The sequence below is a fragment of the Chiloscyllium plagiosum genome, chromosome 11 (genome assembly GCF_004010195.1).
Source record: "Chiloscyllium plagiosum isolate BGI_BamShark_2017 chromosome 11, ASM401019v2, whole genome shotgun sequence".
In the NCBI taxonomy this organism is placed as follows: domain Eukaryota; kingdom Metazoa; phylum Chordata; class Chondrichthyes; order Orectolobiformes; family Hemiscylliidae; genus Chiloscyllium; species Chiloscyllium plagiosum.
The window spans coordinates 17,485,718-17,512,250 of NC_057720.1; the positions used below are offsets into that span (position 1 = coordinate 17,485,718).

At 41.9% G+C, this 26,533-nt stretch overlaps 1 protein-coding gene across 1 annotated transcript in view; it reads left to right on the forward strand.

Moving 5' to 3' along the window:
• The window catches only part of ephx4 (epoxide hydrolase 4), a 62,770-nt gene that overhangs the window by 8,974 nt on the left and 27,263 nt on the right, over positions 1 to 26,533 (forward strand). Inside the window, exons 3-6 of the mRNA XM_043700123.1 lie at positions 12,845 to 13,002; positions 20,215 to 20,343; positions 24,174 to 24,277; positions 25,408 to 25,556. Of these exons, the coding sequence (XP_043556058.1) occupies positions 12,845 to 13,002; positions 20,215 to 20,343; positions 24,174 to 24,277; positions 25,408 to 25,556 (540 nt within the window). The remainder of the gene's footprint in view (positions 1 to 12,844; positions 13,003 to 20,214; positions 20,344 to 24,173; positions 24,278 to 25,407; positions 25,557 to 26,533) is intronic.

A 26,533-nucleotide genomic window follows, 5' to 3' on the forward strand; every position in this document is an offset into this window, starting at 1 on the left:
TCAGGCTCACCGGTCTATAGTTCCCTGGCTTGTCCTTACCGCCCTTCTTAAACAGTGGCACCACGTTAGCCAACCTCCAGTCTTCCGGCACCTCACCTGTGACTATCGATGAACAAATATCTCAGTAAGAGGCCCAGCAATCACTTCCCTCGCTTCCCACAGAGTTCTAGAGTACACCTGATCAGGTCCTGAGGATATATTTATCCACCTTTATGCATTTCAAGACATCCAGCACTTCCTCCTCTGTAGAATGGACATTTTGCAAGGTGTCACCATCTATTTCCCGACAATCTATATCTTGCATATCCTTTTCCACAGTAAATACTGATGCAAAATACTCGTTTAGTATCTCCCCCCATTTTCTGTGGTATCCATCTCACTCATAATACACTCAATGACTTGGCCTCCACAGCCTCTACAGCAATGAGTTCCACAGATATTCCACCCCTTGGCTGAAGAAATTCATTCTCATCTCAGTTGTAAAAGGTCATCCACTTACTCTGAGGCTGTGCTGTTGGGTTGTGGTCTCTCCTACTAGTGGAAACACCTTCTCCATGTCCACTCAATCCAGGCCTCACAGTATTCTGTAAGTTTCAACCAGATTTCCCACTCATCCTGTTAAACTCCATTGAGTAAAGGCCCAGAGTCCTCAAATTCTCCTCATTGACAAGCCCTTCATCTATGAGATCATTCCTGTAATCCTCCTCTGGACCCCCTTCAATGCTAGCACATTTTTTTCTTAGATATGGAACTCAAAACCTCTCATGATATTCCAAATGTGGTCTGATCACAGCGTTATACAGACTCAGCAGTAGATCTCTGCTCTTGTATTCTATCGCTCCTGAAATGAAGGCTAACATGCTTAAGAGAATCCTGAACCATGACTCCAAGTCCCTTTGATGTGTGAATTTCCTTCAGGTCTCTGAAGCCTTTCCCCATTTAGAAAATAATGTAAATCTCTATTCTTCCTACCAAACTGCATAACCGTACACATTTTGTTCCATCTGCCATTTCTTTGCCCATCCTCCTAGCCTGCCCAAGTCCTTCTGCAGCTTCTCCACTGCCTTAACACTACCTGTCCCTCCTCCTATCTTTTATCTGCAAATTTAGCAACTATGTCCTCAGTTCCTTTGTCCAGATCTGTATCCAGTGAATAGTTGTGGCCTCAACACTGACCCCTGCAGAACATCACGAGTCCCTGGCTGCCACCTTGAAAATGACCCCTTTATCCTCACTCTATGCTTTCTGCCTGTCAACCAAATCCTCTGTCCATGCCAGTACCTTGTGCCTAATATCTTGAGCTGTTATCTTATTTAACAGCCTCGTGTACAGTACCTTGTCAAAGGCCTTTTGGAAATCCAAATAGATCATATCCACTGACTCTGTTTTGTTTAACCTGCTTGTTACGTCCTCAAAGCATTCTAACAGATTTGTCAGACATGACCTCACTTTCGCAAAGCTGTGCTGACTCCACCCTATAGTACCATTTTCCTTTTTCATAATTCAATACCTTTTGTTAGTGGATGATATTATGTTTGTACCATGAAGTTAGCCTTTTATTATATACTTTATGAGCTTTTGAACTGTGTATACAACTTTCTCAGGTTGGTTCATCACAAATGGGAGTGTGTCATTTAACCACATTACCTATGCATCATGCTGTTAGCTAAATAAACTTGGGTCCACTTCATTACCTATAATCATCAATGACATTGAAAATGGACACGACCTTTGCTGATGACATCATTTCTTCCCTCACCATGAGCTTTCAATGTGAAAAGTAAGCTATGACGCAAAATCTCTACCGGGACAAAATTGAATAGACAAAATTGAAAAAAAACAGAAAGTGCTAGAGGAACTCAGTTGGTCTGGTAGTGTATGTGGAAAGAGAAACAAAGTTAATGGTTTGAGTCTGGGGACCCTTCTTTGGAACTTGAAACCAGACAAAATTGAATTATCCCTTGATATATAGTGTATCTACTATAATGAAAAAGCAAGTCTGGTGGTTCATTCAGAAAAATGGACTGTGATGGTTCCCAGCAAGATCTGGTTAATGGACTGTAAATTGTCCAATTGTGAAGCTTTTCTCCTTGGATAGATTCTCTGTCTATTGATTAAGATTGGACAAAAATTTTCACCTTGGCTAAATGGTGAAATCTAATTGAACTAACAAAAGGTATTGGTGAATGACTTCCTGAGAATATGGTGGATGTGGGTACAGTTACAATGTTTAAAAGACATTTGGGTAAGTACATGGATAGGAAAGGTTTGGAGTGATATGGGCCAGGAGCAGGCAGGTGGGACTAGTTTAGTTTGGGATTATGATCAGTATTGAATGGTTTGACCAAAGGGCTTGTTGCCATACTGTATGACTCCATGGTGAAATAACTCCACAGAGGCCAGTATCCCGTTATGAGGTCACCCTTTATTTACACATGGAGAGTCCTTGATACTTATCCAGTTCCCTCAGAGCCAGCTCTCAAGAGTATCAGAATGCTTGACACTGTTTTTTTTATTGTCAGCCAAGGCTCCCCAATTGACCAGGTTAATAGCGCCGACCAGAGAACTCAGATTCAATAATTTCCACTTGGCTGAGCTCGTTATAATCACTACAGGTGGTTAAGATCATCTAATTCATTAAGGCATAGCAGCTATTATCAGAGAGCCATTGCTCAGGAATCCATACCTCCACCATTGCAGGTTCGAGTGGTTGGCGGAAGGGAGGACTGTGGCTGCGAGAGTGACCAAAGATGGGGACGTGCTGGGTGGTAGAGGCCTGGGCTGGACATTGGTGCAGGAATTGGCAAGCAGGGTGGCAGTGGACACCCAGTTCATGGCTGACGCCATCCTACACCTGAAAACGGCAGCGCTTGGACTCGATGTTGTGTACCAGTTGGAGGATGCTCAGGCGTGCGGTGAAATTCCGTCTGCACGTTCCCCTGTTTGGTTGGAATTTCACATTGGCCCCAAAGTCCTGAACCTGCCACAACCTGAGCTGCCTCCTGAATATGTGCTGTGCGTTATTTCGGGAGGTGAAATAACAGTTCCTTTACAGGCTGCTGCTGCATACCGTCCACCTTGATTCTTATGTCTGCTGCCTGGACATGCCTTAGCATGCTTACTTGCCGCTGGGCAGTGGGGATGTGGATGTCTGTCTACACAGGAGTCCTCCATCCTTCCATCAGGAACCTGGGGTGGAGGGTTTTGCAAGCAGCAATCCCTTATAACTGTAAATTGCAGTGGTTCACGGACTCCATGCACAACAGTTTATTTTGCGGTGCTGCGGAGTCTGTGGACCATGTGTATATTGGTTGTGGTGTTACCACTTCCTTTTTTAATTATTTGAAAAAGCTTCTGTTGTGATTTTTGTTGCACTTTAGCCCCATGTTCCTGTCCTTTGGCCACCATGCGCAGAGGTGAGAGGGTAAATTGGAAAACCTTCTCATGGGTCTGCTCCAGGGCCTGGCCAGGCTAGGCTGGCAATAAACAGGTCCAGGCAGTAGACCATGGAGTGGGACATCTCTGCCAACTGCCTGTCCCTTTTCCATGGTGATCTTCAAGCCCACGTATCATTGGAGAGGGATCATGTGGTGTCCACTAATGCTTTCAATGCCTTTAGGGAGAGGTGGGCACCGGGGGGATGCGGTGCTTTAATTGCCTCTCCAACTTCATTTTGATTGAGATCCCACTTTCTTTCCCTAAGCTCCTTTCACTTTTTAATGACAGCATTTCCTTTAACAGGCTTTGTTTGAAAATGTTACATTACCCACATGAGTGTTTTACTGGTGATTGAGAAAAAAATGAAGGAAACTTGACATTTCTTATCACAGTTACTAGTTCAGCATTCTAAAATAGCTAAATCTGCCTAGCCTGGAAAATTGAAATCCTGTTTGGCACACTGTATGGAGAAACTCTTACCTTCTCTTCCTGAGTTAAATAAAGTGCAAACTCAAGGGGCCCTATTCTAATTCTGTAACTAAATTGTTTTTTAGTGAATTGCAATTGCACTCACTAATGGACAAGAAGACATTGACTTTCTCATTATTAGAATCTGTCTTCCCCAACATTAAAAAAAATGGTCAAGCTGCAGATTTTCAGTTGGACTTTTTGGAGCAGCATTCAAAACTGCTTGTGCTTAAATCTTATTCCCATTTTTTTGCAAGCACACAAGAGCTCATACAAATACACCCCAGTGTTCTGTATCAGGCCAACTGTTCAGGCAAAAAGCCAATAACAAAGCTTTGTGCATCTCTCGACCTGCCTGTAGAGACACGTTCCAAATAATGTAATTGCTTGGACCACTGTCTCTAGTGTGCACAGTTGGCCATCAATTACTGAGCGAGGGTTTCTGGAGCAGACATTAGTCTTTGGAAAATCTGTTGCTCATTTGTCTGGAGGTACAATTTCTACCATGTCTTAATAGCAGTCTGAAGATAGTCAGTCTCACAAGAGTCCTTAAACTATGTTTCCTAATATACTAAAATAGCCTTGGGTTTAAAAAAAACTCTGTCATACTTAAAATGCCTACATTTGCAGTGAAAGTGCCCTGCAAATCTGACTAAAACACAAGGACATTCTTAATATATTTACAATGGGAATGTCCTACAATGAAGACTATAGTGCTAGGGCATTCTATATTTATAATCAAATGTCCTACATATGAAACAACTGTAACATGCAGATGGTCTTTTTCACAGTAAAAGGAGATTAAGCTGACTCAAGTTAAGTACAAGTTTTCCAGGTATGTATTGTTCAGTCCCAGTGTCTTAAAACCAACATTATAGTATGCTGTAGCTACAGTACTTTTAAAGTCATTGTATCTGAGTTATCAATATTTCAGAATAAATCCATCGCTAAAACGTTTGTATAATTTGTGTTCTGAACCTTCCTGTCCTTGATCTAATTTTGATTTACTGGATCAGTTTCATTTTGCCCACAGAATGTTTAATAAAATATTGCAAAATTCAGGTGTACCATTCCTATACTTTCAGGCATTACAATTTCATATTAGAATTTATAACATTCATAACATCCTCTAAAATGGAATCCAAGTATTTCATAATGTCTTGTGTAAGAATCCGTGGTAATTTAAAAATAGAGTTATTTAATGAAAATGTCTATATTTCCTGCAACATAACCAAACATTCAAATCTCAATTAACTTTCAAACTTGGCAATAACTTAGAGTTAAAATTAAATTAAAATATTGAAGCAAGCCACTTATCCTAATCAGTCCAAGATGTTTATCCTCCACTTGCATTATAATTTTAAACAACTCGATAATGTTAATCACTCCTCAATTTTATCTTCTAACATTTGCAATGCTTTCTTAATTTTTTGCAATTTATTTTACCACTATCTCAGTTACACTGACTTGTACTTTCTCTGTTACCTCAATCTTATTCCTACATGGGAGAGACCAACACTGCCTTATCTGCTTGAGTTACCTCAAGTTTTAATGTCTTGTGAACGGCAGCTCACAAATTTCCTTGTGTTTCTGTATTATCTAACATTCATCCATTCAGAGTATAATCATATTCTCAATACTTGCACTGAATTTCACCCAAAACACTTCCTTACCCATTCCACTATTCTTGCACCTTCTTAAATGGTGAATATTTAATCACTTAAAAACATGAGCTTCATGATTAGATTAGATTACATTACATTACAGTGTGGAAACAGGCCCTTCGGCCCAACAAGTCCACACCGACCCGCCGAAGCGCAACCCACCCATACCCCTACATTTACCCCTATACCTAACACTATGGGCAATTTAGCATGGCCAATTCACCTGACCTATATATCTTTGGACTGTGGGAAGAAACCCACGCAGACACGGGGAGAACGTGCAAACTCCACACAGTCAGTCGCCTGAGGCGGGAATTGAACCCGGGTCTCTGGCGCTGTGAGGCAACAGTGCTAACCACTGTGCCACCGTGCTGCCCTTTTTTTTCATGTATTTGAAAGTTAGTTTCCCACATATTTAAATAAAATCAACACAAATTATATTACATCTATTGCAGAAAGGCCATTAAAGCCTTGTATGCATGGATTCACCATGATAATGCCAGAAATCATAAACAGTAGCAATGAGGAAATATTCAAACCATTTCTGCTGGCGCAAAAAGGCTGAAGAGATTTAATAGAGTTTTTATTAAAATTCTGATGGCTTTAATATGGTGGATAAGGTTACTTGAAAAGAATAGTCCATCTGGTAAGGAAGTCAGTGACAAGTTTTCATTGACTTCCAAGGAGAGAGATTAGAAGTTTCATTACACAAAGCATTGTTCAAGCACAAAGTGCTTTTTGGTAGGTATTTGAAGCATACACCATTGCTTAGAAACTATTTAAACCAAAAAATTCACAAAATTGTGGCAAGAGACGAGCACACTAGAATTAACAAGGTGCCAGCACACATCCCGAGATGAATAGCCACCATTGCTGTTAACTTTGAAAGTTCTTCATTTGCAGGACTCTTTCAGGCAGTCTCTTACTGGTTGGGGTAGAAATATTAGATTAACTTAACTGTTCTGCCAGTCTCAAGTGGAGCACACAGCAGCACTATATATGTGGGACATTTGACTAGAAGTATAGAATGCCCTTACACTACATTCTCCACCATGGATCATTCCCATGTAAGCACACTAAAAGTATCCTACTGTTCTTGGAAGATATGCAAGGCATTTATTTTTGCTGTAAATATGGAATTTTCATATAATGGCAATCTGTACCCAAAACTGTTTTAATGAAAAAAGCTGATGCAACTCCTGAAAGTTAACAATTCAAAATAAAACTGAAAAGTATATTTGAATAAAGGCCATTGCTTTGAGGTGAGTGGATGTTCTGAATTCTTATTACATTGCTCTGAATTTTTATTACATTGCATTTGGAAATGCTTATTTTATTTGTATTCATTTCTGGGACATGTGCATTGCTGGCTAGTCCACCATTTATTGCCCATCCCTAATTGCTCAATAGACATTATTGTGCAACTTGAGTCACATGTAGGCTAGATCCAATAAAGACAGCAGATTTCTTCCCTAAAGGGCATCCGTGAGCCAGTTGGGTTTTTACAATAATTGACAATAGTAGCATGGTCACTATTAGGCTAGCTTTATATGAATTTAAATTTCACCATCTGCTATGGTGGGCTTCAAAGCCAGCACCTAAAAATAATGTAGGCATGTAGAAAATCAGGTAGAATAAGAGTGAAGTTAAATGTGAGCTTACCATGAGTTACGATGTAGCTAAGTGCAAAATACCACTTTGGCTGTAATATAAGTGAAAATAAAAGTACAAAAAGTATATTTTTTTGCAGGTGAAGATTTATGTAATTTTGCAGAATGTTGATAATAATGATTGTATTTCCTACACTGGAAATTTCAGATTTTTTTGTGCATTATCACTCATTATATAAACTGCTGCAGTTTGACATTTGAAGCCAAAAGGAATTTATTGTTGGATAGGTTTCATATATACACATATATGGAGTATTTATAAAACTTTTAAATGTAAAAATAACAACAGTTGCTACAAGCCACAATTATGTCTTGATCTTGGTATCACCGAAGGGAATGCAGCAGCCTTCTCCGTTTGCTGATGCCATACGTTACCATCTCAGCAGGGAAAAGAAATTCATAATCCCACTTATTTACTGAAAGAATGAGACCATAATATCACATGCTTTAAAACAGAAGAAAGTTTAGGCTACAGGAGTCAAACAAAGCAGAGTAAATACTATAAGGGGAGGAATGATATAATGGTATTCTAACTACATTGTGAATGCAGAAACCCAGCTAATGTTCTGGGGACCCAGTTTGATTCTGCTGCTGGTATGCTGCTGCTGTCTTCTACCATGAAATCTCGTGCAAAGTACCTATCCAGTTCCTTCGCTATTTCTTTGTTCCTAACTGTTACTTCTCCTGTACAATGTCTACTTTCGCCTCTCTCTTAGCCTTTTTATGTCCAACAAAATATCCTGCAATCTTCCTTTATATTACTAGCTAGGTTACCTTCATATTCCATCTTCTCCCCCTATTACTTTGTTAGCTGTCTTCTGTTGATTTTTAAAGGCTTTCTGATCCTCTGGCTTCCCATTAATCTTCACCATATTGTCATTTTTTCTGTTGCTTTTATGCTGTCCCTGGCTTCCCTAGTCAACATGGTTACTTTGTCCATCCCTTAGTATGTTTCTTCTACTTTGGGATGAAGTTCTGCTGTAACCCCCGAATTACCCCAGAAACTCCTGCCAATGCTGCTCCACCAACTTCCCTGCTGGGCTCCACTTCCAATCAACTCTGGCCAGCTCCTCCCTCGTGTCTTTGCAGTTACATTTACTCAGTTATAATACTGTTACATCTGATTCCAGCTTCTCCTGTTCAAACTCAGGGTGAATTTATATTGTTGCCACTGCCCCCAATCAGTTCCTTCACCTTAAGATCTCTAATCAAGTTTGCCTCATTATCACCAAATCCCTAGTGGGCTCTACCACAAGCTGCTCCAAAAACATCTGATAGACATTTCATGAATTCCCTTTCTTAGGATCCAATGTTACCCTGATTTTTCCAGTCCACCTTTATATTGAAGTCTCCCATGATTATTGTAATAGGATCTTTCTTGCATGACTTTTCTATCTCCTGACTTATTTTCTGCCACACCCTGACCACTGCTCGGAGTCCTGTCCACAACTCCCATCAGGGTCTTTTTACTTCTGTGGTTCTTCAACTTTACCCACACAATTCTATACTTCTAACCTTATATTGCTTCTTGCTGTTGATTTAATTTCATTTCTTAAAACAGGGCAGCCCCACCCCTTCTGCCTGTCTACCTGTCCTTTTGATAGGACGCGTTTCCTTGGATATTTAATTCCCAGTCCTGACACCCTTGCAGCCATGTCTCTGTGATACCCAGAACATCATACTTGCCTATTTCAATCTGCGCTACAAGCACATTTACCTTGTAGTGTACACTGCATTCATTTAAGTATAGCACCCTCAATTCTGCTTTGACCCACTTCTCCTTATCTGCTGTGCCTAAAGTTAGATTTCTGATCCTTTTCATATTCTGTGTTTGATTTCCTCTGTCTGTGGGGTTTAGACTATCACAGTCAGGGATATGTACAGGGACTGTTTGTACAGATGTGAGGGGTCTAGGCAATTCTCATCCTGGGTTGTCCAGATTTGGTCACTCAAGGGAGTAAATCTGTAAATTCCGTCCACAGAAACTGAAAGTAAAGGTGGATGGGGGACAAAAGGGGGCGAGGTGCTACTGCTAGAAGGCCAATTACAATCGAATTTATGGGGATTCAGGGCTGCAGGTTGAGTGGGGGTGCATGACAATTGTGAAACGAGACAACTGTATAATGGGGGGTATGGTAAAGCATGGATGGGAACAGGGTGATGTGATTGGTGATGGTGGCAGTAAGTGGGTGTGGAGGTGAGCAATGGAATTGTCCACAGTCAGAACCATTCTGGCTTTAAGTGGTTAGCGAGACAATATATGATCACACCTGGCATGGTCCCCTCGTATGCCATGAGCTAAGTGGGTGGCAGAGGTGGGCAGGTGCAGGTTACTGTAGACGGGTGGAGTGGAGAGCTGGGGATATGCAAAGGTTTAGATTTATTTATGAATTGGAGATGCCGGTGTTGGACTGGGGTGTACAAAGTTAAAAATCACACAACACCAGGTTGGACTATAATCTGGTGTTGTGTGATTTTTAGATTTATTTAGATTTAGATTTTATTGTCATGTGTACTTAAGTTCAGAAGCACAGGAGTACAGTGAAAAGTGGGTAATGTGGCCACACATGGTGCCATCTTATTACTAAGGCACCTAGGTATAAAAAATTTAGGTACAAAATAGTAAGAGAAACAGAGTTAAAAAGTTAAGCATTACTTCATAGAATGAGTAGTAAAATAAAGAAATAAGGTAATAGTTAACATTAAAGTCTTTCTTAATTTAAACAAGGAAAGTAAAGGAATAAGTTAAAAGTTCAATAGTCTTTGATGAGTCCTCCACTTACCTCGCTGTCTGGGAGACCTTAGTTGCCTGTTCTTGAAGCTGCTGCCAAAGGTACCATGGTTATTGCTAAAGCTGCTGCCTCTCTGATCTGTCCCAGTGCCTCAGGAACATGGCCTGGTCAGGACCCGCTTGCATGCCAAACCAAGACACTGCCATGAGCCGGACAATGGGAAGGAAAATGGCTGCAACCACACCTCAAGTGGGTGGGGTACATGACTCTATGTCTCAGGCTGTGAGAGGGAGGGTGGTGCTGCAAGACCCACTGATATGAGTCCTTTTAACAGAAAACAATGTTACACACAGACCCATGCTCTATACAGGGCCTGAATCCCCGGTGTTCCTAATGAATTAGCTCCCTGTGTGCTGTAAACCTCACCGCTCACACACTGCTGACCACCTCATTCACACCAATACTTTTATACACAGAGGTAGGGGAAAGAATAAGGATGTTTTGGGTTCAGCATCAATGGTACCAGCAGAATCCCATGTATGTCTTGTTCCTCTAGCTTCTGCAACCTGTAGCAGGCTCTCCACATGGACATTGATCCATGGCACATCCTATATAGACATGAAGCTAGGCATCAAGCCACTTCAGTTACATTTGGAACTATGCAGAGACTTGAATAAACAGATTTATTGCAAAGCCCGTAAACTGTATCCAAATGTGATACTTGCTGTATGGCGTACTGTCACTTGTGCCACTAAAGTGACCTCAGCAGAGTCTTTTCTTTCCTTCCCTCCCACTGTAGTCTGTGTTGTCCCTGGCTCTGCAGTGGTGGGTGGTGGGAGCCTGCTCAGCAGTACAGCCCTTTGACTCTGGAGGTTTGATCAGGTGACCCCGGAACATTTGTGTCTGGCTGGCCCTGACCAGCTGAGGTAAGTGCACTCTTCTTGGCCAAGAGTCCAAGATGGGAAGGCAGGTGGAGTTTGAAGGCCCAGGCACTTCTGGGTTGTCCTGAGACTTATGAGGATCCTGCTAATGGTTCCTCCTCTAGGTGGATGCCTCCAGGCACCTCCCTGTCTGCCTGTGAGGAAAAGGCACCTGCAGTGTGCATCAGAGTCCTTGTCCGCCTATCACCAGGCCTGGCAGAGCAGACCATTTCTGTGCTGAGATGGAGGATCCCCGTGATACCCGCAAGACACTACAATAGAAAGAAGGCATCGTGGGCAGTGGTTAGAAGTGGTTTGTGATGAATTACACCAACAGTGAGTTACTGTGAGAGTTAAAGAGGACTGAAGAGTGAGATGAAATTGGCTGGCATTGTCCCTAGTGCTGGAGCAGCAAGGACAAAGGTGGTGAGGGAGTGAATAGGCAGGGCAGAGGGCATATAGGGTCAGTTTGGGGTTGGCGGGGAGCAAGAGGGAGTGAGTGAAGATATTGCAGGCAGTTGTGAGAATGGCAGGGCATGAGCCTTGTTGGGAGGTGGGTGCAGTAGCAGATGGTGAGCCAGCAGAGAGAAGAGTGTGACACTTATCCTGGCACAGGGCCTAGGTCTTTGACTTTCTGGTGATACTACAGGCCAATCCTCACCAGCCTGGAGATTGCACTGACCCAGATGGTGACCTCAAACTAGACTGCCAGGGTCCCGTGGTGTGGCCCCCTCTATTGGTCATGGGGGAAGTCCCTCCACTGTATCAGCCTCTCCAAAAGGACCTGCCAGTCCTGTCAGTGAAGCAAGGTGCCATTTTTCTAATATACTTGTTGGACGGAAGAGCAGGACCAAGGAGCTAAATGGCCTACTCCTGTTCATATTCTTGATGGTTTTATCTTTGACTTTCCAAGATGTTCACACTTTGACTGTGATCGAGCAGCCAGTTTCAAAAAGCTGGTGCTCACCTGAGTGCAAACCTGCCTTTTCAAGATGACGCGTTGCTAGGGATGCTGATCTTCCAGTGGATATCTGGTGAGTGGTGATAGATCAGACATGAGGGATACCCCGAGGGCTGGCTACATAATAAATTAAGTGAATTTTGTAAGATATGGTGAGAAATCACGCTAGGCCTCACACTGGAAAACCTTCCAAACACTTAACGTCAACTGGCACTTAGACAAAAAAATGTAAGATTCACCCCTTCGTCTTTGTCGTCTTTATCAGTTTACCTTTTCAAGTTCTGTTCGACCTCAAAAAAATATAAGTTTGAAACCCCAAGTTCTATTACACAAAGCTGAAGGCCATAACAACATGAGTTTTGAAGGATGAGGGGGTGGATCTCATTGAAACCTACAGAATACTGAGAGGATGGATAGAGTGGATGTCAAGAAGATGTTACCACTATTAGGAGAGTCTAGGACCAAAGGGGACAGCTCCAAACAGAAGGGAGGATGGTTTAAAACTGAGATGAGGAGGAATTTCTTCAGCCAGACGGTGGTTAATCTGTGGAACTCATTGCCGCAGAAGCCTGTGAAGGCGAAGTCATTGAGTGTACTTAAGGCAGAGATAGATACGTTCTTGATTAGTAAGGGTTATGGGGAGAAGGCAGGAGAATGGGGTTGAGAAGCATATCAGACATGATTGAATGGCAGAATGGACTCGATGGGCCAAATGGCCTAATTCTGTTTCTACACCTTAGGAGTGCAGAAAGAGGAGGAGCATTGTTGTTGGATTTGGGATTGAATTCAGATGGTTTTAATTCACCCTTTTGGACAACACCGACAGAGCCCCTGAAACGCTGTGTTTAAAAACATGGGCATCTGCTATGTATACACTAGGGGGACCCTAAGGATGAAAAATAAGGCATTTTAATCTTATAAGAAAAGGGCAAAAGGCCATTTGATTGTAAAGAATGTCCATGCTTCTATATTATTTTCTTCTCTCTTACAGGTACTCTTGGCGTTATCAGCTTCAAGAATTTAAGAGTGAATTTCGAGTGGTTGCAGTTGATTTACGAGGGTATGGAGAGTCAGATGCACCTATTGGTCGAGAAAACTACCAGCTGGATTGTTTGATTACAGACGTGAAGGACATTGTGGAGTCCCTCGGTAAGTTTCTGGGAAGGGTGCCTGGCTTTCACTGATATGCATTGTTCTGTGGCTACACTCCAGAGGATTTAGAGTGCTGCTTCCTCTATTTCTGATTTCCACAATTTATTTTTCTCTCACAAATCTCCCAGCAGAATTAAGATATTCTGTTTGCGCTGTAACCAATGGTGACCAAGTTCCGCTGTAGCACTTTGGCTTTGTTCTGTAGTCATGACTAACTTCACAAGTGTATTGGGATCCAGGGAGCAGTGAGCAGGATCTACAAGCCTGAGGATTCAACAATGTATCAAGTCATTTTCATTCCAAGATAGAATTAAATTCCAGATGCAATAGCCAGCGCATCCTTTTCTGCTGTTAATAGATAAACCTTAATTTATCAATTATGTTTATAATAAGAGCATAAGATGTGGCAATACAATTTGGCTTATTGAGTGCTCCACCGTTCGATTATGGCTGATACATTTCTCAATTCCATTCTCCTGCCTTCTACCCAACCCTTACTAATGAAGAACCCATATCTCTGTCTTAAGTACACTCGATGACTTGGCCTCCACAGCCTTCTTCAGCAATGAGCTCCACAGATTCATCACCCTGCAGCTGAAGAAATTCCTCCTCATTTCAGTTCTAAAGGGTAAACAATGCCCTCAGTTCCCTCATCCAGAAGCTTAATGTATAACATGAATAGTTGTGGTCCTAACACTGGTCATTGCAGAACGTCACTAGTCACCAGCTGCCATCCTGAAAAGGACCCCTTTCTCCTCATTCTCTGCCTTCTGTAAGTCAGCCATGCCAGTACCTCGTCCCTAAGGTAATTAGCCATAACCACAGAGACCACAGACGTCTTACTCCATTAGACAGAAAGGGAGAGACATACAGACAATTGGTTATATGGTAGGGCTTGAAAAGAGTAGTACTGTAGCCATCAACTGTCAGCGACCTCAGACACGTATGGAATCCATCTGCTCAATGGTGGGAGCCTTCCCTGTGCTGGGCTAGTGGGCTATAGATTCCCCACTGATGGGCTTCAAACATGGACAGCAGTAGAGCAGTTTTGGGATTCCTTCACTATCTGTGAACCTGTCTCTGCAGTGCCTGGCTCTCCTGGTGAAGCTATAGAGGGTTTAGAGCTGCTAAACCTCTGTGACACTGATTAGATTAGGTTAGATTCCCTACAGTGTGGATACAGGCCCTTCGGCCCAACAAGTCCACACCGACTCTCCGAAGAGTAACCCACCAGGACCCGTTTCCCTCTGACTAATGCACCTAACACTATGGGCAATTCAGCATGGCCAATTCACCTGACCTGCACATCTTTGGATTGTGGGAGGAAACCGGATCATCCAGAGGAAACCCATGCAGACACGGGGAGAATATGCAAACTCCACACAGACAGTCGCCCTAGGCTGGAATTGAACCTGAGTCCCTGGTGCTGTGAGGCAGCAGTGCTAACCACTGAGCCATCGTGCCATACCAAAGAGATCCCAGTGTCGAGAATTGGGCAAGGTAAGGAGGTGGGCCTCCATGAACTACTTTAGCTGGTACAGGGTCTGAATGCACACTATTTGTTCCAGTCTTTATCCAACTGAGTGCCCCCACCCCTACACTTTTGAAAAAAAAGAATATTTTTGGCACTTTAAAACATTAAGCTGGATTTTCCCATGGGCTTCAGGACCCCATTGTCTTCAGGACTAAAAGCAGATTCCGAACCCAGTCTTGCTGCAGTACAGCCTGCTCAGTGCTTGATCAGGAGGCAGCCTCCTCATTCTCTGTCTCCACACCCTTCATCTGATGAAAGATAGTGGGTGGGTCCTCAGTGTCACGGAGGTTTGGCAGCTCTGCACCCTCGATAGCTTCACCAGGAGAGGCAGGCACTGCAGAGACTGGTTCACGGATAGTGAAGGAATCCCAGCACTGAGGTGTCCTCACATGAACAGGATTCATGTCAAAAGGCCCATGGAAATGGAGGAGGAGACCCTTCTACTGTTGTCCATGTTTGAAGCCCGTCAGTGGGGAATCCATAGCCCACTAACCCAGCACAGAGAAGGCTCCCACCATTGAGCTGATGGACTCCACACGTGTCTGAGGTCACTGACAGTTGATGGCTACAGCATTACTCTTCATTTCAGCCCTCTTTGATCAATCCTCTTCCCAACCCCCCAAAACAGCAGCAGTAGCTTGGAAAATAATCTTCACTATTTTCCAAGCTGTCTCCCTGCTGTTTCCCAGGCCACCCTCTCCACCATCACACCCAACTTCCCATCCCCTCTTCATGAGCCAGGAAAATTCAGTCCCTTAATGTGTAACAAGTGACAGTTATTCTTAAATATTTTAATATAGAACAGAGATAATTTAAGTACCAGCTGTGCTAAGATTTGGAAATTGTGCACTTCCTTTTTTATCACTGAGTCACAAGTGGGGCGTGTAACTTAATAATTCAATTATAGTTTATATTACAACTGACACTACAATGATAAGATGGCAAGGTTGGTAGTTTGGTGCAATGAGGTTAGATGGATTGGCAAACCTCCCTCAACCCAACCTATCGTATGATCCTGGGAAATATTTAGATTTTCTGCAAAATTATTTACTTGCATGAAAAAGTATATTTTCATTTCTCAACTGAAATTTCAGAGCTAACTCACAGTCTTTGATATTTTGGATATGTGCAATGGAGCATATTTCCAAAGATCCTGTGTGGGCTTATTGCCCAGCTAGTATTAAACTGAGGCTTCCTCCAGCTCCCTCGGTGAGATAATAATTGACTTAGTTGTTGCTTTCAATTGCTAAACTTTAATCTCATACCACTGTATTAAATTCCTGCTGAAAGTTGCAGCTTTCCAGTCTTATGGACGATATTTGACTTGGCACCAAAATTATGATTTCCTCCTCACCATTAAGTTGGTGTTAATAATGTTAAATTTCCAGAATTCTAATCCAATTTGCTTGTTGTCTCATGTCTGCACTTGTTCAAAGGACTATTAAAACATAAATATCAAAATCAAGGCTTAACTTTAATTAAAGTTATATGTCTTGGCAATCAATTTGACAAGTAAACCTAATACCTCTGGAGGTGGCTGCTGCTGCTTGTAAAGACATGTATTCTTTGACCTCCAAGTCCTTAAACACATTTGATAATAATTCAAAAAATATCTTTGGGTTTTGATTTTCAAATTAAAAATATTACCCACATTTTACAGTTAAAATTTCAAAGGTGCTAACAGCACTCAGCATTAATAAAGTATAAAAGAACTCCCACAGATGCTATTGTGGGATTCAAACCCACATCTCCACACCATTGACCGGGAATTATGGATGACTCTGTCGAAGCACGGATGAATGGGGCCCAGAAATGTCAGTGCAAGCCTCAGTGCTGGTCTCCTGAAGCCATTCCCACTGGCACCCAGTTTCACAGAAATGGAGTTCGAGGCTGGTGGATACCCTCCAAACAGTACATAGATGATTTGTTAAACAGAACTGAAGGAAGCTGATTGTAATTTTCCAGTTGGACACCAGTGTCTTGCACTGTCGTGACCAGTTTGGGCACCTGGAGTATTTGCTGGGTGGTTCTGGACCATTGTTTCAGGCAAACCTAGGGGTACTGCCTGGATGTGAGACAGCTACAGGCCTGTGGAGGTTTTCCTCCTCTACCTTCCCCACAGTGGTGGCCTATCTGCAAGAGCCATTTTATCATTAAAATTATTTCAAAATTGCCAGGTGTTGACATCTCCATGTTGAAACATGCTCACTGTTAGTTAGTCACCACAACCTGTATCTCCCTCTCCAGCTGGAAAGTCTCTGATTGGCTGGTTTGGGGGGGGAGTATGCCCGATACCTCAATCATTCAAGGAACCTGGCTCCATGCTAATTAAGGAGGGCATCTCCTTAAGACTCCCAACAGGTAACTGTTCCTCTCCCCGACAGTATGGGTTTGGGACCCAGAAGCAGTGCTGATTTTGTTTTCTGCTCGTGAAGGAAAAACCCTATCTCAGTCTGGGATCTTCAGTCTGATTAGCACAGGGGCTCAGCGGTTAGCACTGCTGCCTTACAGTGCCAGGGACCCGGGTTTGATTCCGCTCTGGGGGGACTATCTGTGTGAAGTCTGCACATTCTACCTGTTTTTCCTCCGAGTGTTCCAGTTTCCTCCCATAGTCCAAAAATGCGCAGGTTAATGGATTGGCCATGCTAAATTGCCAAGAATGTGCAGACTAGGTGGGTTAGCCTTGGTAAATGCAGGGTTACAGGGATAGGGTAAGGGTGTGGGTCTGGGTAGGATATTGTTTGGAGGGTCAGTGTGGACTCGATGGGCTGAATGTCTGCTTCCACACTGTAGGAATGCCAAGCCTCAAATCCCATGTAGAGAGTAATGCACTGAAGTGCATCTCTAATCACTGCATCTTCCAGTATAAAGTCCCAAAGTAAATCTCTGGATGAGTGTAATTATAATGAATGCTTGACACCAATGATTCAATATTGACTGCAAAATTTGTACCTTGGAAGCCTGTGTGATATATATTGTGTTTCTCTATTGACAGGTTCCCAACTGTCTGTTGCTATGTGTTTAGTCATAGAGTTATACAGCATGGAAACAGACCCTTTGGTCCAACTTGTCTGCACTGACCAGATACTCTAAACTGATCTAGTCCCATTTGCCAGCATTTGGCCCACATCCCTGTAAACCCTTCCTATTCATGTGCCCATCCAGAAGCCTTTTAAATGTTGTAATTGTACCCACCACTTCTTTTAGCAGCTTGTTCCATGCACACACCACCCTCTACATGAAAATGTTGTCCCTCAGGTCCTTTTTAAATCTTGCCCCTCTCACTTCAAACCTGTGCTCTCTAGTTTTGTCTCCGCTACCGTGGGAAAAACCTGTGCTCTCTAGTTTTGTCTCCGCTACCGTGGGAAAAAGACCTATTCGCTCTATCCATGCCTCTCATGGTTTTATAAACCTTTATAAGGTCACCTCTCAGTCTCCGATGGTGCAGGAAAAACAATCCCAGTTTATTCAGCCTCTCCCTATAACTCAAGCCCTCCAATCCTGGCAACATCTTTGTAACCTTTTCTGAACTCTTTCAAGTTTATCAACATTTTTTCCTAAAGGAGTGAGACCAGAATTGAATGCAGTAGTCTAAAAATAGCCTCACCAATGTCCTGTACAGCCTCAACATGACAGCAAAACTCCTATACTCAATGCACTAACCAATGAAGGCAAGCATGCTAAATGCTTTCTTCACCCACCTTGTCTACCTGCAACTCCACGTCCAAAGAACTATGTACCTGCACCCCTAGGTCTCTTTGTTCAGCAACACACCGAAAGCCCTCTCATTAACTGTATAAATCCTACCCTGGTTTGCCTTATGAAAATACAACACTTCACATTTATCTAAACTAAACTCGGTCCGCCACTCCATCACGCATTGGCCCATTCGACCAAGGACCCGTTGTTATCTGAGATAACCTTCACTGTTCAATACACCATTAATTTTGGTGTATTTGCAAAATTATGAACCATACCTTCTATTTTCACATCCAAATCATTTATGCTAAATACTGTCTGTATTATTTGCATGAGGCTAAGATTGAAGTTTCCAGGGTTCTAAAAGACCAGTGAACATCTTAATAAACAGCTTTTCATGGAAAACTATGTTGTGATTTTATTTGTCCTCAAGGACCAAGGTATGATGGCCCTCCTACAGCACAGCCTGCTATAGCCAACAATACCAAGTTGCAAAAGGAGCAAAACCTTCAGCCAAGTGCCCTGGTTGATATGGGTTTAGAAAGTGTTATGGACCAGACAAAACCTCTCTCAAATATGTCAAGGAGATAGCCTAGACCTTAACGTTTTCTTGTTTAAAGGCAAGTATAAGGTGTGTTCCAAATGCATTTCAATTGGTTACACTACTCAGCTTTAAGCAAAATGCACTTTATTCTTACAGTGCAATTAAAATACAAGCAAAAGAAAGAAGAATTGGTCTGACTTTAATTCTTTTGGAAAACTTAACAGAATATTAGATTATTTAACTACTAAACAGCAACTATTCCAATATAGTAACATACCATAAACACACTCTTGGCAAAGGCAAATTCAGTAAAATAGTCTGTCTCACACGCAATGTTTCTCCAGCCCAGGAGGAAAGAACATCAAGAGAAAACTCTGGCAGAGAGAGAGAACTCAAGTGTTTTGCTCCAGCAGGCAGAGATACTTAGCAGCTTCAAAACCCCAATAATTACTGTAAGCTGAACTAAGACCCTGGTTCTATGGGAACCTGTCTCCACCCATTCATGCTGCTTCTATTGTTCCAACTTTTTAAAAAGACCCCAAGGCCTCACAAGCTGTTTAGTTTATTGGTTTGGAACAGACTACTCAACACGTCTCTCTCAACCTGTTTTCACAAACAAAAAGCCATGACAAAATACACCTTTTAAATAGTATTGTCACAAAAGAGATATCGGAAGGATGTTGTGGAACCTGAAAGGTTTCAGAAAAGATTTACAAGGATGTCGCAAGGGTTGGAGGATTTGAGCTTTAGGGAGAGGCTGAACAGGCTGGGGCTGTTTTCCCTGGAGCGTCAGAGGCTGAGGGGTGACCTTAAGGAGGTTTATAAAATCATGAGGGGCATGGATAGGATAAATAGACAAGGTCTTTTCCCTGGGCGGTGGAGTCCAGAACTAGAGGGCATAAGTTTAGGGTGAGAGGGGAAAGATATAAAAGAGACCTAAGGGGCAATGTTTTCATGCAGAGGGTGGTGCGTGTGTGGAATGGGCTGCCAAAGGAAGTGGCAGAGGCTCATACAAATGCAACATTTAAAAGGTATTTGGATGGATATACGAATAGGAAGGGTTTGGAGGAATATGGGCTGGGTGCTGGCAGGTGTGACTAGATTGGGTAGGGATATCTGGTTGGCATGGACGGGTTGTACCGAAAGGTCTGTTTCTGTGCTGTACATCTCTATGACTCTATGACTAAATGATGTTCCAAAGAAGAATTGTATCAGACTTGAAACATTAACTCTGTTTCTCTTTCTACTAATGCTGCCAGATTTGTTGAGTTGCTCAAGCAATTTTGATTTCCACTGTAGAAACTATGGGATATTTTAGAACTGAAACAATTTTGCACTGCACAGTTTTCTGATAGATTTTACTGATCAACCTTCCTTCTGCTAATTTTCTAATATCTGCATATCACAATGTTGTCTTTTACTTTTTGCACAGGGTACAAAAAGTGTGTTTTGATTGGCCATGATTGGGGTGGATTAATTGCTTGGTGTTCTGCTATCTATTATCCTGAGATGATAAGTAAGATTGTAATATTGAACTGCCCACATCCCACAGTTTTTTATGGTAAGTTGCAATTTATTCCACTTGATGTTTTTTTGCTTAGTGATCAAGGATTGATATCCATGAACCCCTGGTGAGTGAATGAATTCATCCAATGAGTAGTTGAACCTCAGAGTCCAAGGTCTAATCTGCTGCCAGTACAGTGTTGGCTGGTCTCCTAGGAGGAAGGTGTTTGGGGCACTTCATTTGGCCTCAGCATCTCTCAGTTAGGGATGAGAAATGGTCATCCAGTGAAACTTGGTTGAAAGGAAGACAAGATGAAGCTCACTTGTAATGCCCCTTAAAATCAAATATGTCACCATGAGGAATGGGAATTTGGGAAGAGTACTTATGTCCACAAAATTTCTAATGGAATGATACCTCAGTGAGGAATTTAGGAGACCTCTGGGGAGAAAACTGTTGAGAAAAGAACAAAAGTATATACATACATTTTACACACATATATGAATGTGTGTATATATTCGACAGGTTTAAGAGCAGTGCTTAAGTTTTGAGGCTACTCATAAAAAGGCAATGTATCATTTTGGGATGCTCAGGTGTTTCTCCACAAAACAGTCCCATTGCCAACACATTTAGCCAGTTTATCAATGTATCATCATCCCATTGTTTGTCTCCCCTACACATCCCCCTTCAATTTTCCTTCCTTTCTCCTGATCTCAGTCTCCACGTGAGAATTAGAAAATTTTCCATCCTTTGTAACCAGTGACCTACAGCAAGGTGCTGCATTAATAGTTTCCATCCTCAGCAGCTCATCTGAAAAGGAGATACTGTTATCAGAAATACTTAGCAATGAAGCTGGAGGGATATGCATAAGCAAAATGCAATTTGCCACATTTTACTGTTACAGAAATAACATTGAATCACCTTTGTTCCTTATCAGGAGAGGTTTATTTTCCTGAACTATTTCACTGCTGCTGCAAAATAAAAAGAAATTATTCCAAATCTGGTTTTAACTGTCAAGGGCAAATATAATAGCACCATGGCAACATACTTGCAGTATGCATGTTATAGAAAACCTATTTTTGCTGCTGTCAAACAGCATCAGGTTTATATGTCTGCTTTTGAGATTAAATCAGTGTCATAAATGAATTCACGATCTGTCCTCTGTTGTTTGCATGGTAGAAATCTCTCAAGATGACAGATCCCCATGGTGAGAAGCTGTTTTGTTTTGTTGCTCATGTGCTGTAGGAATGAGAGTTTATCAGCATCTAATTAAGTGTTTCATTTAGTGGAAAAGTCCCCACTAAGAAATGGACACAACCAAGGCTGCAACACAAAAACTGTCAAGATATAAAACAAGAAGGAATAATTACATAGTCATCAGAAGCTTAATCTCCTCTTACATGCACTCTCAGTGCTTTCTCATCCACCTGTTTATTTTAAATGGGTTCAAATTGTGTTAAAAGAGCACAGATGGAAATGTAATTCCAATCTATTAATGAGTGCATCTTTGAAATTAATGGATGGTTGCACAATATAGGTTCCTCCTGATTCATTTAGTTAAATCTAATTGAATGGTGAATTCATTGTTAATTTTTCTGAGTCAAAGTTAGGTTATTGATTGATTTCCTAATGATGGCAGTTCTAATGTGGCATTAAGCAGTGGAACCCCCTCCATCGATCTTTTGCTGTTCATTATTTATTAAGCACCTCAGTGAAGATGTTGTAAGCAGATTTCTTAGTTTTGTTCTGACATGGATTTGCATGTGAAAGCAGCATTTCAAATCATGAAAAAAAAATGAAAAGCTGGCAATGCAAGTTTGGGAAATTCATTATTACCAGAGAATATATCATGCTAAATGAAGCCTAACGCAGTGACTCCTGATTCAGCACACAGTAAAACAACCTAATAATGGTGCAGGAGGGAAACAGCGCTGACGTTAATCTGCCATTATTGATGAAATGAGTCCCAGACTATGAAGAGAAACAAGGGAGGAAATAGTAGAGGTTTGGCCATCATATTCCAATACTCTGGCTGGTGATTTGGACTCTATTACGAGGATTCACTCAATTCATCAAAGGCAGTAAGCATGGACTAGTTAAAAGGGAGGGCCTGTCTGACCAACATCAATGATTTTTTTTGAGGAGGTGAAGAGGAAATATGATGAAGGTAGCAGTTTTGATGTATCACAGTTTTCAAGTGAAAAATGGTAACTTGAATTCAAAATTAGCTCAGTGTTAGGAAACATATAATAGTCACAGAGTCGTAGAGATCTACAGCACGGAAACAAACCCTTCGGTCCAACTCATTTATGCCAACCAGATATCCTAACCTAATCTAGTCCTATTTTCCAGCACTTGGCCCATATTCCTCCAAACCCTTCCTATTCATATACCCATCCAGATGCCTTTTAAATGATGTAATTGTATCAGCCTCCACCACTTCCTCTGGCAGCTCATTCCATACACGCACCACCCTCTCTGTGAAAAAGTTGCCCCTTAGGTCCCTTTTATATCTTTCCCCTCTCACCCTAAACCTGTGCCCTCTAGTTCTGGACTCCCCCACCCCAGGGAAAAGACCTTGTTTATTTATCCTATCCATGCCCCTCATGATTTTATAAACCTCCTTAAGGTCACCCCTCAGCCTCTGACGCTCCAGGAAAAACAGTCTCAACCTGTTCAGCCTCTCCCTGTAGCTCAAACGTTCCAACTCTGGCAACATCCTTGTAAATCTTTTCTGAACCCTTTCAAGTTTCACAACATCCTTCTGATAAGAAGGAGACCAGAATTGCACACCGAGTGTTTGTGTGATTGAAAGGCTTTTTTCCAGGGGTGGTCCACAGTGCTTAGTATTAGACTTCATACTTTTCATGGAATACATCAGTGATTTAGATTTACATGTATGGAGCATGATTGTAGTGCATGCAAATAAATCAAAGATTTGTTGCGTGATTGATAGTAAAGAAGGGCCTGTGCCCGAAACGTTGAATCTCCTGTTCCCTGGATGCTGCCTGACCTGCTGTGCTGTTCCAGCAATAAAGTTTCAACTTTGATCTCCAGCATCTGCAGACCTCACTTTCTCCTCATAGTAAAGAACGCAACAGTCTACAGGAGATATCAATATTAAGTGGGTGGGTGAGTGGCTCATGGGATTCAATCTAGAAAAGTGTGAGACAATGAATTTGAGAGGGCAAACAAGGCAAGGGAATACAAAGTCAGTAGGACAGTAATCAGTTGTCCTACAGAGGAACAGAGGATCTTAGATTGCATGTCCATAGATACCTTAAAGTAGCAGGATGAGATGGTGAAGAAGGCATTTGGGATTAGTTGCTTTAGTAGACAAGGCATGGAATATAAGAGCAGGGAGATGATGTTAGAACTGTATAAAACACTTGTTAGGCATATCTAGAGTTGGCTTTTGCCCCAAAAATCGATTTTCCTGCTCCTCGGATGCTGTCTGACCTGCTGTGCTTTTCCAGCACCACTCTAATCTTGACTCTGATGTCCAGCGTCTGCAGTCCTCACTTTCACCTATATCTAGAGTTTTGAGTTTACTTCTGGTCATTGCATTAGTGGAAGGTATTACAGAGGGAAATTTATGAGGTTTTTGCCAAGAATTGGTGAAATTTCAGTTGTGAAGGAAGAATGGATTGCAGTAAGAAGTCAGTAATCAGAGAACATAAATATCAAGAAACTGACAAACATAGAATCTGGTCTTTTGGACTAAATGTAACTGATCTAATGAATTTGAACAGTGGTCAGTATTGCAAATCTTCCACCACTTGAACAGACCCATTTTCGATGAAATTTTGTGGAGAATTAATTTGTGAAAAATAATACTACATATTTTGTTAAAGCATTTTAAAAGAAATTTATTGAATATCTTTTCTCAGATTACATCATACGACATCCCTCCCAACTGATAAAGTCAAGTTACTTGTTCTTTTTCCAAGTGCCATGGCTTCCTGAATTTGTTCTTACAATAAGTGATTTCAAGGTGAGCAAAGATTCAGCCATGAATGACTTGATTCAAGAGCCATGAAAGATTTTAGACATATTCTACAATAATTGTTTTAGTTTTTAACCATAACCATATTTCACAGTTTTTATTCATTCGTGGGCTGTGGGTGTCACTGGCTGGGCCAGCATTTATTGCTTGTCTCTAGTTGCACTTGAGAAGGCAGTGGTGAGCTGCCTTCTTGATTTGCTGCAGTTCATGTGGTGTTGGGGCACCTGTTATGCTGTTAGGGAGGGAGTTCCATGATTTTTTTGAGCCAGAGTCAGTGACAGAACAGCGATATCTTTCCATGCCAAGATGGCAAGTGACTAAGAGGGAACTTGTAGATGGTGGTGTTCCTATGTATCTGCTTCCTTCGGCCTTTGGGTGGTGGAGATTACGTGTTTGGAAGTTACTGTCAAAGGAGCCTGAGTTTGTTGCTGCAATGCAATTGTTAGCTCTACAGCACTCACTGTGTCTCTCAGAAGCAATAAATAAAGTAAGAATTATGGATGGAATTCGGTTTCTGACTGTTATTTTATCTGGTGAGTCAAACCACCTCTGTTAATCTGTGTTCGTCATAATGTTTTTTAAAATTTTTTCTTTCATGGGATCGGAGTGTCACAGGCCATGCCAGTATTTATTGCCAATCCCTAGTTACTCTTGAGAAGCTGATGGTGACCTGCTTTGTTGAACCACTGCAGTTCAGCAAGTGCATTTATGGCCACAGTACTGTTGGAAAGAGAGTTCTGCAGGTACACAATGAGGAAAGATGTAAAAAAACAGCTTGTGGGTCAAGCTGACCTTGGGATAGATCTGAACCATGTGCTGGTGTAAAATGCATGATGTTAAGTCAGCAACCTGTTCTATTCCTCTGCCTCAGTTTGACTTCAATGAATATAAAATTCAAGGATATGCAGGATGGGCACCAACTCACTGCCACCTGTTTTACGCTATTACATAAAGTTATGACCTATGCCCTAAAGAACTGTAGTGGGCAGAACTTAACCAAACTGTACTATTATTACAAAATATGGTTACATAGTGCATCACCAAGTAAGGTATAAGGAGTGCAGTATCAGAAATAACTGCAAGTATGTCAACCGTAATTAACCAATCTTGTGTTCTAGGTGTTGAAGTACTTATTCACAAGTCAGAGCACAGGCATTAGGACAAAAGGCTGTAAGATGACTGAGGATGAGATCGAAGCCTATCTGTACATCTTTTCTCAGCCTGAAGCCTTCTCTGGACCACTCAGCTACTTCAGAAACATATTCAGGTACAACAGTTGCTGGAGTTGTAGAGGACAAAGCCTGTGCAAAAATGAAATGCAAACATGATGACATAAAAGCCATGTAGTTAACCCATTGTATTTGTTTGTTTACATATTTGGATTAAATTATTGGAGCTAACCTGAGTAAGGATGCAGCCTTTATACATATTTACAATCTGGCAGTCAATTCTTAACATTGAGACCCAGCAAAAATCTGGAAAAAGCGTTTCTTTATTTTTACAATCTTTAACCATCTAATACTAATTATTTTTAGAATTCTGCTATAATTCACAATCAATAACTGTTAGCTTTTGGGACCAGAAAATAGGCTGTGGCACAGATTAGAATCAGGTCAAACTTTTGCTTGATAATTGCTCCTATGAACTAATTCGAGTCTTATTACTTCTTTCTAGGGGTTATATAAATACACATAGTTTTTATTGTTGTCCCAGATGTTATAAAGACAACTCGAAACCCACACTCTATTTGACAAGGCTACAACATGACAACTTTGCTATCTTCCTCAGCATTGTTCTCTCAATTCCCTTCAATGGTATCTTTTTCTGTGCAATACAAAATTCACAGTTAGCTTTTGGGGCACTATCTGTTACTACCGGCCTATTTCTGCTGGTATTTCCAGATTTGACTGCAGGGGAACCGCAACCATCTGAGACCACCTGCCACCTCAATCAGATTTGATGTATCCCATCTCACCTCATCACCCTGCTCTCTCCCCTTTCATCATCCTCACTCACCATTTCGGTGCACCCAACCTCCCATCTCCCTGTACCACCCCTTCATAATCTCCCTGTACCCGCACTCCCCATCTCCTTGTACCCTCTCTCCCCATCGCCCTGTACCCTCGCTCCACAAATCCCTATACCCTCCTTCCCCATCTCCCTGTACCCTCTCTCCCCATCGCCCTGAACACTCACTCCCACCTCCCTGTACACTCACTCCCCAACTCCCTGTACCCTTCCTCC